Source organism: Callorhinchus milii, unplaced genomic scaffold, assembly GCF_018977255.1.
Source record: "Callorhinchus milii isolate IMCB2004 unplaced genomic scaffold, IMCB_Cmil_1.0 Scaffold24, whole genome shotgun sequence".
Taxonomy (NCBI): Eukaryota; Metazoa; Chordata; class Chondrichthyes; order Chimaeriformes; family Callorhinchidae; genus Callorhinchus; species Callorhinchus milii.
The window spans coordinates 3,539,251-3,557,243 of record NW_024704765.1 but is presented as its reverse complement, the minus strand read 5'-3'; the positions used below and the strand labels follow the sequence as shown (position 1 = coordinate 3,557,243).

The following is a 17,993-nucleotide window of genomic DNA, read 5'->3' as shown; positions in this document are numbered from 1 at the left end:
TGCATTTGATGATATTTACTATAAAGTTACTTTTTTTTAGTAACTGATTTATCCAGTTACCCCATTATTTTGGTATGATATTGATCTTTTGATACATCTCAACATCTGGTTTGCTTTCCTCACTGCCACAGAGCATTGCTGTGAAAGCTTCAACGTATTGTCTATCAGGACCCTCAGGTCCTTTTCATTTTCCATACATATTATTTTCCTTCGTACAAATATTAGTCTCTTCCTGGATATTTTGTCCCCATGTGAAGTACTTTACATTTCTCTACATTGAATTTCATCTGCCACCGATCTGCCCAATTCCCAAGGATGTTCAAATCCTCCTGTAATCCATGTTGTTCAGCTTCGCAATCTACCATCTTCATCAGCTCGGTGTCATCTGCAAACTTAACCACTGTGCTTTTGACCCCTACAATCATAGAATTATACAGCACAGAAGGAGGCCATTCGGCCCCATCGTCTGTGCTGGCTCTTTGAAAGGAGCTATCTAATTCAATCCCTCTCCCCATAGCCCTGCAAACTTGTTCTCCCTAAATAGTTATCTACTCTCTTAAAAGTTATTATCGAATCGGCTTCCACAACCCTTTCAGGCAATACATTCCAGATCCCAACGACTCGCTGTGTGAAAACATTTCTCATCACCTCCCCTCTGTTTTTTAACAACTATTTTAAATCGGTGTCCTCGGGTTACCGACCCACCCACCCGATAGTTTCTCCTTGTTTACCCTATCGAATCCCCTCATAATTTTGAAAGCGTCTATTAAATCTCCCCTTAACCTTCTCTGCTCTAAGGAGAATAATCCGAGCTTCTCTCGCCTCTCCTCATAACTGAAATTTAAGCGCTCTGAGACGCCGTCCGGCGTGGAGGGCGCTATATAAATCCAAGTTGTTGTTGTTGAAGTCCCTCATTCCTGGTACCATCCTGGCAAATCTCCTTTGCACCCTTTCCAATGCTTTGACATCCTTCCTTAAGTGTGGGGCCCAGAACTGAACACAGTACTAGTTCCAGATTGTTTATAAAAATATCAAACAAAAGAGGACCCAACATAAACCCTTGTGGGACTCCACTGTTGAAGGATTTTGTAATTAATGTGGTCAATAATACGTTGCAAAGAAAGCGCAGCATGAACTGGTCAAGTGTTTCACTGGTGTCACCAGGATGAGGGGGTGACCAGAGCAGCAGTAGGCACTCGGGGGCCACAGGTGAAAGGTGTGTGGTGTGAAGGAGAGAGACAGCTGCCATTGTTATACAGGGACAGAGAGAGACAGAAACTCCTCCTACGCTGTCTGCTTAAGAGATTCAGAGAGACCGAGGCTGAGGCTGAGAAGAAAGAAAGGAGCGAGGCGAAGGGAGTGAGGAAGGCAGTTCCAGAGCCTCGGGGCATAGTGGCTAAAGGCACGGCCGCCGAGGGTGGAGCGGAGGACTTGGGGGACGAGGAGGAGGCCAGACTCAGAGGAACGAAGGCAATGGGTACTGTTTTGAGGAGAGAGGAGGTCAGAGAGGTCGGGGTGTGCAGAGGAGTGGAGGGATTTGAAGACACGGGTGAGGATCTTGAAGTCGATCCTCTCTGGGACAGGCAACCAGTGCAGTCTGGCCAGGACTGGGGGGAATCGGGGAGCGGAGTTTGGTGCGGGTGAGAATGCGGGCGGCAGAGTTTTGAATAATCTGGATTTTGTGGATGGTAGTGGATGGGAGGCCGGCGAGGAGGGCGTTAGAGTAGTCCAGCTGAGACTACTTCCACATACTTCCTCTGACTCCTGCTTTCTTTACTTTCAAGAGGAACTGTATCAAAGGCCTTATTGAAATCCAGATAATAATAATAATCCTTGCATTTGACATAGCGTTTTCACGTCTTTGAGACATCGCAAAGCGATTCACAGAATATACTGTAAAGTGAATTGACTGGATATTTTTGGGCAAAACATAGATATACAACATCCACAGCCTTATCAAACTCTCTTGTCACACCATCAAAGAAAACCAGTAACTTAGATTGGCAAGACCTTCACTTCATGAACATAGAAAGGGGAGGCGGCCATTCAGCCCCTCGAGCCTATTCCGCCATTCTATAAAATCATAGCTGATCTGCAGGATTTGGTTAACCCGGAACATTGACTCTTTAACCTGTGCACCCGGTAAACAACTTATCATTCTATTTTCTGAGTCTGGTTTGAACAGAATGTAATCTGTGAACCGAATAGTCGAATCGCCTAATATCACAACTTGTCTGCTACTCTTTCTCTTCTTCCCTCTTCTCACTACCTTGCCTAACTCCGCCATCGCTTGGGTTTCCATATCATCTCTCTCCAGAGGAGAAAAACTGTTGGAGAGCACCAGGGATGCCCGCTCCTGCTCTGTTAGCCGACCACTACTTCTGGCCCCTTTTCTAACAGAGACCCAATCCTCTCCTCTAGGTACTGGGGACTTCTCTCCGACTCTGCCCCCTAGCACGGTCTCCTCTAATACATAATTTATCAAATCGTCTCCCTCCCTAATACATTGGTGTGTGGTAGTTGCTCACTACAACAACAACAACAAAATTACACATGTAAAGCGCCTTTCATGTCGGGAGGACATCCCAAAGTGCTGAACAGTCAGTGATTCGGACCCAAGCTAGTGGTTGGGGTCAGGGAGGGTAGAGGGCAGGGGGGGAAGCAGGGTGATCCAAAGCACGGTCGAAGAGAAGGGTCTTGACACGGGTTTTGAAGGAGACAAGGGAGGAGGCGAGGAGGGACTGCGGGATGGAGTTCCAGAGGGTGGAGGCAGAGTGGCACAAGGCCCACCTGCCAATAGTGAGGCAGGCGAGGCGGGGACGTGAAGCAGGCCAGAGTCCGCTGGGCGGAGGGAGTGGGCAAGTTATTATATTGTTATATACAGTCTGTAAGAAAAAAAACTTTGGCACAAGTTAGGCTTTCTTGCCTGCATCTCATTCCCCCTCTGCACCGAATTCCCACTCTCTCCAAATTCCTGTTGTGGAGGCCTCACTCTGTTCCCAGCTTGCTCTAGTGGGCCCTCTGGTCGAGTGAGGCTCTCGCTTTTAACTGGATTTAACTGGTCAACCTAACGATTTTCACTCGGTCTGTGACCTACTTCCTGTTGACTAGAAAAACAAGGAGGTAATTCATTTGTAAAAGCGAAAAACTTACCTTGATCGTCAAAGGCGTGAGTCAGCTCATGACCCATCACAACACCGATACCACCGAAGTTTAAGGCTCTGTGTAATAATAATAATAATAATAATCCTTGCATTTGATATAGCGCCTGACCTCGTCTTCGAGAGGCTGAAGGCTCGCCTGCCGAGGGGGGTGGGACAGAGGGAATGAGCAACCGGCAATGAAGCAGAATCAAAAACTTTGCGTGCACAAAGCCCTTCACATCCACGTGAACAGGAACATTCAGGAACACTCCTAGCATTAGCTGTTGAGGAATAAGATTACCACACTAATAATACTTGCATTTCAAATAGCACCTTATCAATTCTTTGAGATGTCTTAAAGCGCTTCACAGAATATTCTATAAAGTGGATTGACCGTATATTATGTGGGCAAAAGGTGGCAGCGAATTGCACAAAGCAGTCCCACAAACAGATGTGGATTGAGTGAAGTTGGATGGAGAAAAGAAATCTTTCACCATTAGTGTCTCATCGCATCCAAAAGTCTCAAAGCATTTCACAGGTGAATTTCCCCATCCCAGGGTGCTAAGGGTGCCCCTAGCTCCAGATATAGCCGCTCCCCTTGCCCCAGATGTAGACCTTCCCCTAGCTCCAGACATAGCCCTGTCTCCAGTTCTGATCAGAATCCCTCACCTGGCTGATGCTACCGTCACAAGCTCCAACTCATCAAAAGCTCAGCACTAGACACCTCATGACTATTACCCCCCCATCCTTGCCAGGCTCCGCTGGCTCCCAGTAACCCAAAGGATCAACTTACAAATCTGTGCCTTGGTTCTTCAAATTCCTTCATGCTTTTGCCCCTCCCTATCTCCGCATTCGCCTCCAGCTCCTTTCCCTTGTCGACACCTTCCACTCTTCAATCTACCACTTGTTCCTCACATCTTCTGTCCCACCATCAGCAGCCAAACCTTCAGCTACCATGCCTCCGCTCTCTGAAACTCTCTTTCTGCCCTCTAAAAATAAATGTCCGTGATGTGCACATGGGTCGACTCCCTTAACTTCCCCCTTCTCTCCTCGCTCAGTGATCCCAATCCATTTTATGAAATGCTACAAATGTAATTTTGTTGTTGTCCCAAAGCAAAAGGCAAGTCTCATGGCGCAGGCTTACTGTGGGTGGTCTCGACCGTAGAATGGAGTTTGCAGAATGCCAGCGGGGAAGACTATCTCGTTCTTGGTCGGTGAGTAGTAGGCATTGACTGACGGAGGGGTCATACTCCACCTGTGGGAAGCAGAGACTCTGTTACAGCTGAGCTACAGAGACACCACTGGGTGGACCTGCACTTCTCTGATCGACCACCAGAAGGCGATGCTAACTTACAGAATTAAACCCTGTGACAACACCAACTCCACATCATCTACAATAATAATAAACATGATACTTCAACTGACGTAGCACTTATGATATTGAAATATGTTAAAGCACTTCACAGAGACTTAAGGTCAAGACTGTTAGACTGTTTTTGATTATTTTTCTTGACAAACGAGGCAACCAATTTGCACACAGCAAAGTCCCACACAGCCATGAAGTGAATGACAACAAGCACAAATTACATTTATACAGAGCCATTCACATCAGGAGGACATCCCAAGGTGCTGGACAGTCAGAGATCCACACCCGAGAAAGTTAGCTCTCATCCAGAACTTGATGTCTGACAGGCATTCTGTGAGGATAGCACGTATGTGGATGATACCCAACTCTATCTCTCCACCTCCACCCTTGACTCCAGAACCACTGCTATCCTCACAGACTGCCTGTTGACATCAAGTCCTGGATGAGAATAAACTTATTCCAGTTGAATGTCAACAAGACTGAGACCCTCCTGCTCGGCCACCGTCAGTGCCTCCATACCTCAGGTGCTGATAGCATCACCCTATATGGATGCACTCTACATCCTACGGAGCCAATACGGAACTTCAGCCTCCTGTTCAACCTCAAATGTCACGTTACCATGATCCGCTCCACCTTTACCCACCTCCGCAACATTGCCTCTTCCTTCAGGCCTCCGAAACCCTCATCCACACATTCATCGCATCCACGCTCGATTACGCAAACTCCCTGCTTGTTGGCCTCCCCGAGTCCTCCCTCCAAAGGCTACAGATCATCCAGAACTCTGCAGCCCATGTTCTCTCCCTATCACCCCTGTCCTCGCCCGACTCCACTGGCTTCCCATCACACAGTTCAAGATCCTGGTCCTCACCTTCAAAGCCCTCTATGGCCTTGCTTTTCCCTACGTCTGTGACATTTTAACACCCTGCCAAGCTATCCATTCCCTCTGCTCAGCAGGTTCCGGCCTGCTTCAGGTCCTGCCTTGTTGCCCACCATTGGCAGGCGGACCTTCAGCCACTCTGCCCCCACCTTCTGGAACTCCATCCACAGTCCCTCCTCCTCGCCACCTCCCTTGGCTCCTTCAAGACTCGACTCAAGACCGTGCCTTTGATCCCCTCCTAGCCCTACCCTCCCTACCCTCCACTCCTCCTGATCCCAACCACCAGCATGAGTTCGCATCCCTGACTGTTCAGCGCCTTGGGACATCCTCCTCGTGTGAAAGGCACTATACAACTGTAATTTGTCGTTGTCCTGGAGCCATGGGTGGAGGCAGAGAGGAAGTTGACCCCATGTTTCCGGATGATCTCATCAAGAGGAAGCATGTAGATGTTGAAAAGGAGGGGACCAAGGACAGAGCCCTGAGGGACACACATGTGATGGTGCAGGGGCTGGAGGAGAAGCCATTAGTGGAGACAAAGTGGAGATGGTGGGAGAGGTAGGATTTGAACCAGGCAAGGGCACGTCCGTGAAGGTTGAGCTGAGAGGCGGTGGAGGAGCATAGAATGATCGACAGTATTTAAGGCAGCAGAGAGGTTGAAGAGAACACGACGGCAGAGTGAGCCCTGACACAATGTTGTTAGTGATTTTGACCAGAGCTGTTTCCGTGCTGTGGGCAAATAACCAACTAGTCTAGCAGTCTGACTTCCCTTACAAGTCAAAGCCCTAACAGGTAGGGTAGTCCTCGCTGGACAAGGAGCGGAAAAGCTGGCTAGACAGTGCTCTCAGTGGCAAGCTATGTAGTTTTAACTGGCTGCATTCCAGCAGTTACCTCAACAGACACTTGGGATCAAGCCTTGGCTCACATTAACTTAGAAACACTGGGAAATTTCCATGGCATGCATATTTGGTACTCTCAGTCTGGTTTGGATACTCTTAAGCATGGTGATGTGTTCTGTATGTGTTAAGACGTATAAGTTGTGAATAAGAGCTGAGTACTTTTGGCCTTCTGTTTTGTGGGAACAGAAGTAATAATAATAATAATAATAATCCTTGCATTTCATATTGCATTTTCGAGACTTCTCAAAGCTCTTCACAGTACACTGTAAAGTGAATTGACTGTATATTTTGTGGACAAAACTTTGCAACTAATTGTGCACAGCAGCGTCCCACAAACAGTCATGGATTGAGTGACAAAATAATTTATATATTTTTTAAGGGATTATTACCCCAGGAAAAGCGATCCACCAATCGACTAACAACTGGGTTCCTACTTACTGCTGGTAAACAGAGTTGTGTGGAGTAAGGAAACTTACCCAATGTTTCGCCCGGCCCTGCCCGGGAATCAAACCCAGGTCATCCTGCTTGCGAGGTGAGTGCTCTAACTATTAAGCTACAGAATTCCACATGAAGGATGTGGGTGCAAATGGAGACTGAAGAGAGATCCAGGGCACAGGATGTCACTGGGGGGATGAATCCTGTGGACAGACAGGCCCTGGTTACTCACTGGTCTCTGTTGGGAGTCTTCCTCAGTTGGTCAGCAATCACTCGCGCAGAGAAGTTGTAGAACTCGAGTACGTTCTGGAAGTAGAGGTCTGGAACCACCTGGTACTGTAGGAACATACAGTCATCAGTGTAAAGACCAGAACCTGCAGCGAATAACCCAGACCCGGATATGGCCTCATACGATCGTCCAATCCACAGACACACCAGACACGGTAATTAGCTGTCAGACCTTGTCTGCATGACAAGTGTGTTGTAGTGTGTTAGTGCACACACGCATGTGGGCTCGTAAGAATGTGCGTGTTTGTATAGGCGTGTATATTTGTATTTGTATATATTACTGTGTGTGCATGTGTATGTATGAGTGTGTTAGGGTGCATGCATGTATATTAGTGTACATGGGCATAAGTGTGTATGTGTTTTAGTGTGTGTACGCGTATGTTGTGCGTGTATTTGTGTGGATACACTGAGAGCTGGTGCAGTGATGGTGATGTTGACGGACTGTGGCACCAATCACTGGGCCTGAGGAACCTTACAGCAACTACCAGACAGAAATACCATGTTACAACCCGTTACCAAGCGTTGCATCCATGACACACGGTGTCACACACAGGGTTGAGTGTAAACTCGGTGCCGTTCACAGTAACACAGCCTGGGATCAGACTCGTACTTACATCACGAAAGCTCTTGTCCAGTTCCTCAGGATCCATGATGAATTTTGGATAACCAATCATGTCGTAGATGGCATCCGCCTGTGCAAGGACAGCAGAAGGGAGGTCACAAGTGGGGAGGGGAGTGGGGGGGTTGGGGTGCTACATTAAGTGAATATTTAGGTGTCAGCCTGGCTCAGTTGCTCGCTCTCTCTCACCTCTGAGTTAAAAGATTGTGAGTTGAAAGCCCCACATTTGGACTTGAGCTGAGCTCTATCCTGACAGTCCAGGGCAGTGTCAGAGGTGCTGTCCTTTGGGTGAGACGTTAAACCCGTCTGACTGTTCAGGTGAATGTTAAAGATCCTGCAGCACTGCTCAAAAAGAGAAGGGAGATTCTCTCTCCTCGTGTCCTGGCCAACAATCCCCCGAGATAAAACTGCTCACTTACTCCATGGCTGTTTGTGGGACATTGTCCAAATTGGCTGCTGTTTCCACCTACAAAATACAGTCACTGCACTTTACAGACCCCTTTGTAAAGGTGGATCAAGTGCAAGAATTATTGCGATGATAATTTGGAAGTCTCTGCGTTTCACTGTTACCTTTTCCTTAGCTGCTTTTTTAGTCTCTTCATCCATCCACTTGGTGTGTTTCAGATTCGCCTCGAAGGAGGCCTTGATCTCGGAGATCATCGCGTCAGCCTGTGGGGTAACAGCGACACGTGATGGTGACACTTAAACACGGATTTATTACAACCTTGTCTCATTATAGACATCAAACAGCAGACGTGTGTGTGTGTCATTGTAAATAACATCCCGCTAGAATCCCCGCTGATCCCACAAAGGAAATTACAGTTGCTTTTAATCACAAATTTCATAGACCTTAATCTGCCTTCCACTTTCCTGGCGGTCGCTTACACATATGTCCCAAACTCCCTGAGTCTATATCCCATAATGTGATTTCCTAAAAGAAAACTATCTAATCTGTGTTTGAAAGAATCAACATTTCCTGCTTCAACCGTCTCCCTCGGGAGCCTGTTCCACAGGTTCACTATTCGCTCACTGACGTAGTGTTTGCATAGATTCATTCTGAATTTCCCCCTTCAATCGCAGGCCGTGGCCTCTGGTTTTACTATTCTGGACAAGTTGAAACAGCCGGTCATGATCTATACTGTTTTGCCCCTTTAGAAACTCAAAGACAGCAATCATGTCGCCTCTCAATCTTCTCTTTTTCAGCGTGAATATGCCCGATTTACTTAGAGGCTCCTCATAGTCCAGTCCTTCTATTCCCTCAATCATTTTGGTTGCTCTCCTCTGTATCTTCTCGATTTCTTCAATATCCTTTTTGTACTGCAGTGACCAGAACTGTACACAGTCTCTGTGTATGGTCTCACCAATGATATATACAGTGGCAGGGTTATCCCACTCTTTTGGCTGCTATTGATCTTTTGATATATCCCAACATCTGGTTTGCTTTACTCACTGACAGAGAGCATTGTTGAGAGAGCTTCAATTTATTGTCAATCAGGATCCTCAGGTCCTTTTCATTTCATACATATTATTTTCCTTCCGTTCATATAATAGTCCCTTCTAGGATATGTTGTCCCCTTGTGAAGTACTTTACATTTTTCCACATTGCCACTGATCTGCCCAATTCCCAAGCATGTTCAAATCCTCCTGTAATCTATCTTCTTCACCTTGAAAAGGATTAGTTGTTCATCGTATAATTAAGCATAAGTGAAATTCCCAGAGGTTTACACAGGGAGCAAAATACATGTGGTGTAAAATAGCATTCACTGTCAGCAAACCCTACAAACCAATAGACCAATTATCATTGAGTTTCATTAATGTTTCATTAATCAATAGGGGAACAACAACAACAACAAATGACATTTGTAAAGTGCCTTTCACATCAAGAGAACATCCCAGGGCGTTGGACAGTCAGGGTTTTGGATCCGAACTGAGGGTTGGGATCAGGAGGGGTGGAGGGCAGAGAAAGTGGGAGTAGGAGGGTGGCCAAAGGCGCGGTCAAAGAGGAGGATCTTGAAACGGGCATTGAAGGAGGCAAGGGAGAGCGCGAGGCGAAGGGAATGTGGAATGGAATTCCAAATGGTGGGGGAAGAGAGGCTGAAGGCCCGACTGCCGATGGGCAAAGTGCAGACGATGGCTGGATAGATGTTGGCTGAGCTTTCCCAGGGCTGGAAAGAAGCCACCAATCACCGGCCGAGACTCACAATCTTTTTGCTGTCCTCGGCGTAGGTGGCTCTGACGAACAAGGCGCCGAGGGAGAAGCCCAGCATGATATCGGTGTCGGTCACGCACGTCTTCCACCGGTTACTGCAGGTCTGCGGGGAGAGAACATCACACGTTCTAGTCTCAGGCTTTAGAAGGGCTCATAATAATAATACTAATAATAAAAATAATGATAATCCTTGCATTTAATATTGTGCCTCATCATGTCTTTGGCAGGACTTGTAGAAGCAGACGTGTTACTGCAGGCCAAGATTCTTCTCACTCAGCTCATGTTATTCCAGCAAGTTTAAGCTCTTATAGAGAAGATGGTATTCAGCTAACATCTATACAGCAGGAAGCTTGACAATGGTAGTTTTACAACAGTAGTTGTAGAATAATAATCCTTGCATTTGATATAGCGCCTTATCACGTCTTTGAGACGTCTCAAAGTGCTTCACAGAATAAACTGTAAAGTGAATTGATTGTTTATTTTGTGGGTGAAATGCCGCAGCCAGTTGCGCACAGCAGTGTTCCACAAACAGTCGTGGATTGAGTGACCACATTATCGCTTTTACTCCCGGGAAAAGCAATCTGCCGATCGACTAACAACTGGGTTCCTACTTACTGCTAGGTAAACAGAAGCGTGTGGAGTAAGGAAACCTGCCCAATGTTTCACCCTGCCTGAAAATTGAACCCAGGTCCCTCGCTTGTGAGATGAGTGCTCTAACCACTGAGCTATAGGACTCCACATAAAGGAACATCTTGAAGTACTTACAAAAGAAGATTAATTACAAACTGAATGTTATAGAGACAAACACGGCAGAGAATTTGTGCCCAGAAACAACAGTTGCAGACATAATGTTCCAGCCAATTAATTCACTGTACCCTACACCATACGGGACACAATACTGGCTGGCGTCAGTTTGGATCAGCTATCCATGGCCAGAGAAGAGAGGAGAGGGAGGTAAGCAGGGTCTCTGGGGTGAGGTGGGGTGGGAGTGGGGGGTGGTCAGCCAATTCTAAATTGACAATAACAATAGGATGTCAGAATCCTTTGTGGCTCTTTGGTCAGTCCAATACTTCAGACAGGCAAGTCTGCAGTCTTCCAAAGCATTGCAGATAACAGACCAAGCAATCTGGCTTGTTAGCATGAGTTGGAAGACAGACCATCACTCGGGACAGGATTCAGTCTCATTCAACTCCACATAAAGCTGCCAAAGCTCTAACCCATCGGGAGGTCCAAGCTGGACAAGCAATGGGAACATTGAGTTTGTGAACAATGAAGGGGGCAGGAAAGGTTCAGAGCTGCAAGCACTGTGTGTAGGAAAGAAGCATTGAGGCTGACTTTACTCTGCAAACAAACAAACTAACCCAAAAAGGGACAATGTGTTGGCTTGATTACCCAGAGCTTCCCCCACACCCCCCAACACACACACCAGCATTGAGTGAGAGAAGGGAAGGGTGGGCTTTCTTGTTGACAGAGGCTTGTAATGACACTCAATGATAACCAGCAATGATGGCAGCTCAGCTCGGGCTCACCTTTGTGGTCCCCAACATGACTGTGACAAACTTCTCTTCTGCATCTCGGAATCGCTTATCCAGATTGTAAGATGTTTTCCTCACTACTTTCCAGATCATGTAGTTTTTGAGGACACTGTGGGGGAGGGGGGGGAAGAGAAGCAACATTCACTAAAACAATCTGAGAGCAACAATACCAGAAATCCCAACAGGGAAAGACAGGCCAAGGTTTGCTTTCTGGTTTGCACTGGACCGTGCTGTGAATTAGCAAGAATTGCTCCCACTTGATAGTACCTCTAAACAGTTCAAAGAGCCTTCCAACGTGTATGTGGAGTGCAGTGACTGTGCATTTGGGCATATTAAAAAAAAACAATATTTAGCTACAAAGTCAAATTCCATCTGGGTCCAGATTTAAAACTGGTCATTTAGCGAGACATTCATCCACAAAATATACAGTCATTTCACTTTACAATATATCCTGTGTAGCGCTTTGAGATATCAAGAGCTATATCAAATTGATATATATCAAAAGTGTTATTATTATTATTATTCACTTCAGGGCTGCTTGTAGAACATCGTTGTGTGCAAATTAGCTGCCATGTTCACTTACAAAATACAGTCACTCCATTTTACAGTAAAACTAGTGAAATGCTTTGAGATGTCCTCCCAATGCGAAAGCCAATGCATCAAATGCAAGGATTATTATTATTACTCTATTTATGTAGCATTTTAGAGCATCCAAAATTTGGCAAATTCTCAAAAAATTAACACTGATTTTGAAACAATCCTTGCATTTGAAATAATACAGGGATTACATTTGTATTGCGCCTTTCACGTCGGGACGACATCCCAAGGCACTGATAAGAACCACCTCTTCAAAGCCCCTCACAAGAGTTAGTGTAATGTGTAGTGATGGTGTGTTTTGTAGGTGAATGCAGCAGTCAATTTGCGCACAGCAATGTCTCACAAACTGCCGTGAACAATTTTATTTTGGGGATTGTTGGCCAGACACCAGGAGAGAGAAGCTCCCTTCAATTTTCAATTAGTGAGATCCTGAATGTCTACCTGAACAGGCAGACAGGAGCTCGGTTTAACATCTCACCTGAAAGCCAGGCACTGGAGCATCAGACTCCCTTCTCTTTTGAATCGTGCCATGGGATCCTTAGCAGCCAAATTTTTTATTTTTTTTTATTTGAAAAAAAGAAGGGAGTTTCTCTCTCCCGGTGTCCTGACCAACAATTCCCCAAATAACACTGATCATTCACTCCATGGCTGTTTGTGGGACGCTGCTGTGTTTCACCCACGAAAAAAACAGTCGATCCACTTTACAGTCTATGCCTGAAAGGGTTGTAGAAGCCGATTCGATAACAACTTTTAAGAGAGAAGTAGATAATTATTTGGGGAGGACAAGTTTGCAGGGCTGTGGGGAGAGTGGGGGTTGATTTGGATAGCTCTTTTCAAAAAGCTGACACAGACTCGATGGGTCGAATGGCCTCCTTTTGCGCTGTATAACTGTATAATTCTATGATTCTATATCCTGTGAAGTGCTTTGAGATGTCTCGATGACATGATATGGTGCTATATTTTGTACGCAATGATTATTGTTGTAAACACGAGCAAGGGTTTGGGTTCTGACCTTTTCTGAGTTGAGTTAATGAGCTGGGAGACCTTCTGCAAATACTCCTTTGCATAAACAACAACTGGCTCAGAGTCGTTGAGTTCCACAGGATAGAAGATGGAGGAGAGGAGCGGTAACCAGTCTATAACAGGAGCCAGTGTCTGTAAACAAACAACAACAACAAATTACATTTGTAAAGCATCTTTCACGTCATGAGGACGTCCCAAGACGCTGGAGAATCAGGAATTTGGACCCGAGCTGGGGGTTGGGATCAGGAGAGGTGGAGGGGAGGAGGGCAGTGGTAGCTGTAATATCACTTGATCCAACTCAAGGGTGTGTTAGTTGCTTCTTTATTCATCAATCCAAACTCTCAATCATTATTGTTTGGATTATTGAGATGGAGAATCCAGTTTAATAATCCACCTCAATAATCTCCTCTAAATCACACAGTGTGTCCCAATCCCAGTGCCTTCTGTACTTCCTGCCTTCTTCTCATTGACCCTTTTGTTAATTGTCAATTTACTCTTGAAGTAGTATCCAACAGCAGAGGGCGACCGAACGCACAGTTGAAGAGGAGGGTCTTGAGATGGACCTTGAAGGAGGCCAAGGAGGGAGTGAGGTAAAGCGACTGGGATGGAGTTCCAAAGAGTGGGGGCAAAGAGGCTGAAGGCCAGACTGCTGGCGTGTGGTGGGCAGGGAATGTAGAGCAGCCCTGAGCCTGGTGATCAGAAAGAGCAGATAGGTTGATATGGCAATAGTGTTGACATCCAAATAGAGGCATTACTGGACAAGAACCAGCAGAAAGTTATTCAGTGATTGGGGGTGGGGGGGTGGGGAGGAAGTCGTGTGCGATTCCAGCTGAGCGTGTGAGCAGTGAGGGATCCCTCGAGTTGGCTACTTCCTGGTGGGATTCCCTGAGAGTAGCTATCGTGGCTGAGATTCTCTCCCTCTAGAGCAGAGAAGGCTGGGAGGAGATTTAGTAGAATTGTTAAAAATTCTGAGGGGTTTGGATAATAATAATAATAATGATGATAATAATAATAATCGTTGCATTTAATAGAGTAAACAGGAAGGAACTGTTTCCTCTGGTGGGTGAGTCGCTAACCAGATGACACAGATTTAAGGTAATTGGCAAAAGAATCAGAGGGGAGATGAGGAGATTTTTTTTTACCCGGAGAGTTGTTACGGTCTGGAATGCACTGCCTGAAAAGGGTGGAAACAGATTCAATAACAACTTTCAAAAGGGAATTAGAAAAGTACTTGAAAAGGGAAAATTTGCAGGGATATGGGGAAAGAGCAGGGGAGTGGGACTAGTTGGCAGTTCTTTGAAAGAGCTGGCACAGGCATGATGGGCCGAATGGCCTCCTTCCGTGCTGTAAGATTCTATGAGGAGCTGAGTTGCTGTAAGCAGGAGCTTTGCCACAGAGCCCTCAGTGCTGGGGAGCAGCAGGAAGCTGGTACCTGCAGTTCCTGCACGGACATCTTTTTATAGATCAGTTCCTCGTCCCGGCGTTCCTCCTGTGGGACCGTGATGTTGGCCAGAGACACTTCGAAGTCCAGCACCTGCTGCATCAGTGACTGGGGGTCCTTCACCTCCAGCAACAGCCCCAGCTCCACCATGTAATCCAGATACGCCGTCAAAATCTACAGCAACACAGCACATCCTCATCAATACAGCATCAACACCAAGTGCATTAACAACAACAACCATAAGGCTTGAATTTGGTATAGTGTCTCATCACGTCTTATAGCGCCATTGAGATGTCTCAAAGTGCTACACAGGATATATTGTGTATCTTGTCGACGATTGAATGACTACGTTTTTTTAGGGGATTATTATTACCCCCGGAAAATGACCCGCCAATTGACTAACTCCCGGGTTCACAGGTAAACAGAGATGGGTGGAGTAAGGAAACTTGCCCAAGGTTTCACCCTGCCCGGGAATCAAACCCGTTTCCTCTCGCCTGCAATCCTATAGGACTCCTCAAGAATAATTACATTTTATATATGCATCGGTTGGCTACTGAGGCAGGGCGGATGGTTGCTTAAAAGGGAAGTTTCCCGAAATAAACACAGGAGCAAATTTTATTCCCAATGTGCGTCTGGTTTCCGGCAGGAGTTGGGGGTTTTGTTCGGAGTTGCTCTTTACCCATTTATGTAGAGAAAGGTATAATACCTTATACCTGCTGCGACTGTGCTCGTAACAGCCAGGTGCAGTGCCCACCTAAACAGCTTGTGATGTGAAGACCCACCCAATGCTCTGCACCCACCCACCTTCCCATGTGTCGTCTGGTTCAGGTAAAAGTCCCTCGACGGCATCCCCAGGCCTGACTGGTCCACCTGGAAGAGAAACAGGTACCGACCGGAGCTCAGTGGAAAATCAATTGTTCAACTCCTTCATGTAATAATAATAATAATAATAAATGCATTTGACACAGCACCTTATACTTTATATACCTTCATATACTTCATATACTTTAAAGTGCTGTGTATTTTGTGGGCGAAACGCGCACAGCAGTTTCCCACAGTCGTCGATTGAGCGCAATAATTTTTTTTGAGGAAAATCGACTAACAAGTGGGTTCCTTGACTGCTGGTAAACAGAGGCGTGTGGAGTAAAGAGACTTAGCCAACATTTGGCCCTGCCCGGGAATCAAACCCAGGTCCTCTCGCTTGTGAGGTGAGTACTCTAACCACTGAGCTATGGGATGCGATGTGTTTATTAACACCTACAGTGACTGAGACACTCGGGAGAGAGTACGACTGGCTTGGGATATACTTTGTCTATGGAGTAGTTCAGCTACAAATATCAGCCTGGCTCAGCGAGGAGCATTCTCGCTTTTTTGATTTTGGGGGATTGTCGGCCAGGACAACAGCCCCGCGGGATCTTTTACATTCATCTGAACAGGCAGACAGGACCTCGGGTTAACGTCTCATCCAAAGGACGACACCTCCCACAATGTAGGAACCACCCCCCCCACCCCCTCCCCTCGACACCGCACTGGAGCATCAGCCTGGACTGTCAGCTCGAACTCCCGAAGTGGTGCCTGAGCCCACAAACTTCTGCCCCGGAGCGAAGTAATGCCACCCAATGGCTGGGCCACACACTGGCAGCTCAGACGGTACCTGAATGATGTTGCTGTTGGAGTTTTTGGAGTCGGTGCTGATGTAGACGGAGAAGAACGGTGACGCGAGGTAATCAGCCGCCACTGAGCGGAGCGTTTCCTGAAAGTTTTCCTGGTTCCCGGCCTGGCCCAGGCTCCAGCCCCCCAGCTGTGGGAAGGATTAACAACTCACAGGTTTACACCCCAGTATGCGGCCCATCCTGTACCTGCTGCTTAAATCCAACATTACAACAACAACTTGCGTTTACAAGCGCCCCTCACGCACAGGGCGGAGTCCCAGAGCGATTGACAGTGGGCGGAGGACGACACACCGAGCCGGGGACAGTAGGCACGGTCAAACAAGAAGGTCTTCAGGCGCGACCCGAAGACGGGGCGGGAGGGGGCGAGGCGGAGGGATAGAGCGAGTGTTTCAGAGTTTCGGGGGTGTAGCCTAAAAATCAACCTCTTTGACCAGGGACCAAGGTCCCCTTCCCCACTCCCTTTGCTCAGCGTCTGTCGCTACAGTTCTGAATATGCTATTCGGTATCTTGAGATGTCCTCCTGAAGTGAAAGGTGTTGTATAAAGCAAGTTGCTGTTGTTGTTGCTGCTGTTGTTGTTGATGTGAAGTCGTTGTCTAAATGCAAATTGCTGTTGTGTCTTTAAAGACACGTCTTTTCGCTATCAATGGCAGTGAAACTCCAAGAGTTGGTGCAGCTGATTTCTTAATGATAAAACCCCACAGATTAATTGTCCCCAACGTCCCTGTTGATAACAGCTTCTGAGGCGAGGCCCGTCGCTGACACTCACCTTTGTGATGATGTCCAGCAGGGGCTGAGCCTGAAGTTCCTCGATTTTCTTCTCGTTCATACAGGCCTGATAATACCACTGTGCCTTATGCTCTGCTTGGCTTGTGCTGTTTAATGTGCTGTTCTCTGTGATCAGATCAAAAGCTCATCTTAATAATAATAATCACAATCCTTGCATTTGATATATTTGATATATTACTCACGTTGAGACGTCTCAAAGCGCTTCACAGAATATACTGTGAAGTTAGTGTTAGGTTTAGGTGAATTGACTGTATATTTTGTGGGCGAAATGTGGCAGCCAATTGCACACAGCAGGGACCCACAAATAGTCGTGGATTGAGTGACCAAATTATTTATATATTTGTATTTATTTTATTTGACGGGATTGTTACCCCTGGAAAAGCGATCCGCCAATGGATAAACAACCGAGTTCCTACTTTCTGCTGGTAAACAAAGGCATGTGGAGTGAGGAAATCTGCCCAACATTTCACCCTGCCCGCAAATCAAACGTGAGGTGAGGACTCTAACCACTGAGCTACAGGACTCCAGGAATTAAGGAGGAACTGAAACAAATTTCTTTGCGCAGAGGGTGGTGGGACTGTGGAATTTTCTGCCATAAACCATAGTAGATCTTTGAGACAGGAATACCAGTCACACCTGCTCACAATGGCTGCCTTGTGAACCATTTCCACATGTCTTTACGACGGCGATTCAGCAAGAGACAGAGTGAAAGAGGAAAAGAGAGAGAGAGTGAAGTCAGAGATATAGAGAGTGACAGACAGAGTGAGAGGGAGATGGATAGAGAGATAGAGACAGAGAGTGAGAGTGCGACAGAGTGCGAGAGGGAGACACACACACAAATACAGTGTGAGAGATAGAATGAGAGAGAGGCATAGAGAGAGAGACAGGTAGACAGACAGAATGAGAGAACGAGAGAGAGAGAGAGAGAGAGAGAATGAGTGAGTGAGAGACAGAGAGACACACACACAGAGAAAGAAAAAGAGGGAACGTGCCTGAAAGAAAGAGAGAGGGGCAGAGAGATACAGAGCGAGTGTGAGGAAAGGAGAGAAACAGAGAGTATGAGAAAGATAAAGAGAAGAGACAGTCATATAAAGAAAGAGAGAG

General features: G+C 46.6%; 1 protein-coding gene across 3 annotated transcripts in view; it reads right to left on the bottom strand.

Moving 5' to 3' along the window:
* The window catches only part of ece1 (endothelin converting enzyme 1), a 54,099-nt gene that overhangs the window by 3,374 nt on the left and 32,732 nt on the right, over positions 1 to 17,993 (bottom strand). For all 3 annotated transcript variants that reach the window (XM_007897825.2, XM_007897824.2, XM_007897826.2), the window contains 12 exons: positions 16,870 to 16,994; positions 16,084 to 16,230; positions 15,234 to 15,299; positions 14,421 to 14,603; positions 12,978 to 13,120; positions 11,363 to 11,477; positions 9,826 to 9,936; positions 8,195 to 8,293; positions 7,620 to 7,697; positions 6,950 to 7,053; positions 4,288 to 4,398; positions 3,154 to 3,221 (listed from right to left, as the gene is read on the bottom strand). In XM_007897825.2, coding sequence (XP_007896016.1) covers positions 3,154 to 3,221; positions 4,288 to 4,398; positions 6,950 to 7,053; positions 7,620 to 7,697; positions 8,195 to 8,293; positions 9,826 to 9,936; positions 11,363 to 11,477; positions 12,978 to 13,120; positions 14,421 to 14,603; positions 15,234 to 15,299; positions 16,084 to 16,230; positions 16,870 to 16,994 — 1,350 coding nt within the window. The remainder of the gene's footprint in view (positions 1 to 3,153; positions 3,222 to 4,287; positions 4,399 to 6,949; positions 7,054 to 7,619; positions 7,698 to 8,194; positions 8,294 to 9,825; positions 9,937 to 11,362; positions 11,478 to 12,977; positions 13,121 to 14,420; positions 14,604 to 15,233; positions 15,300 to 16,083; positions 16,231 to 16,869; positions 16,995 to 17,993) is intronic.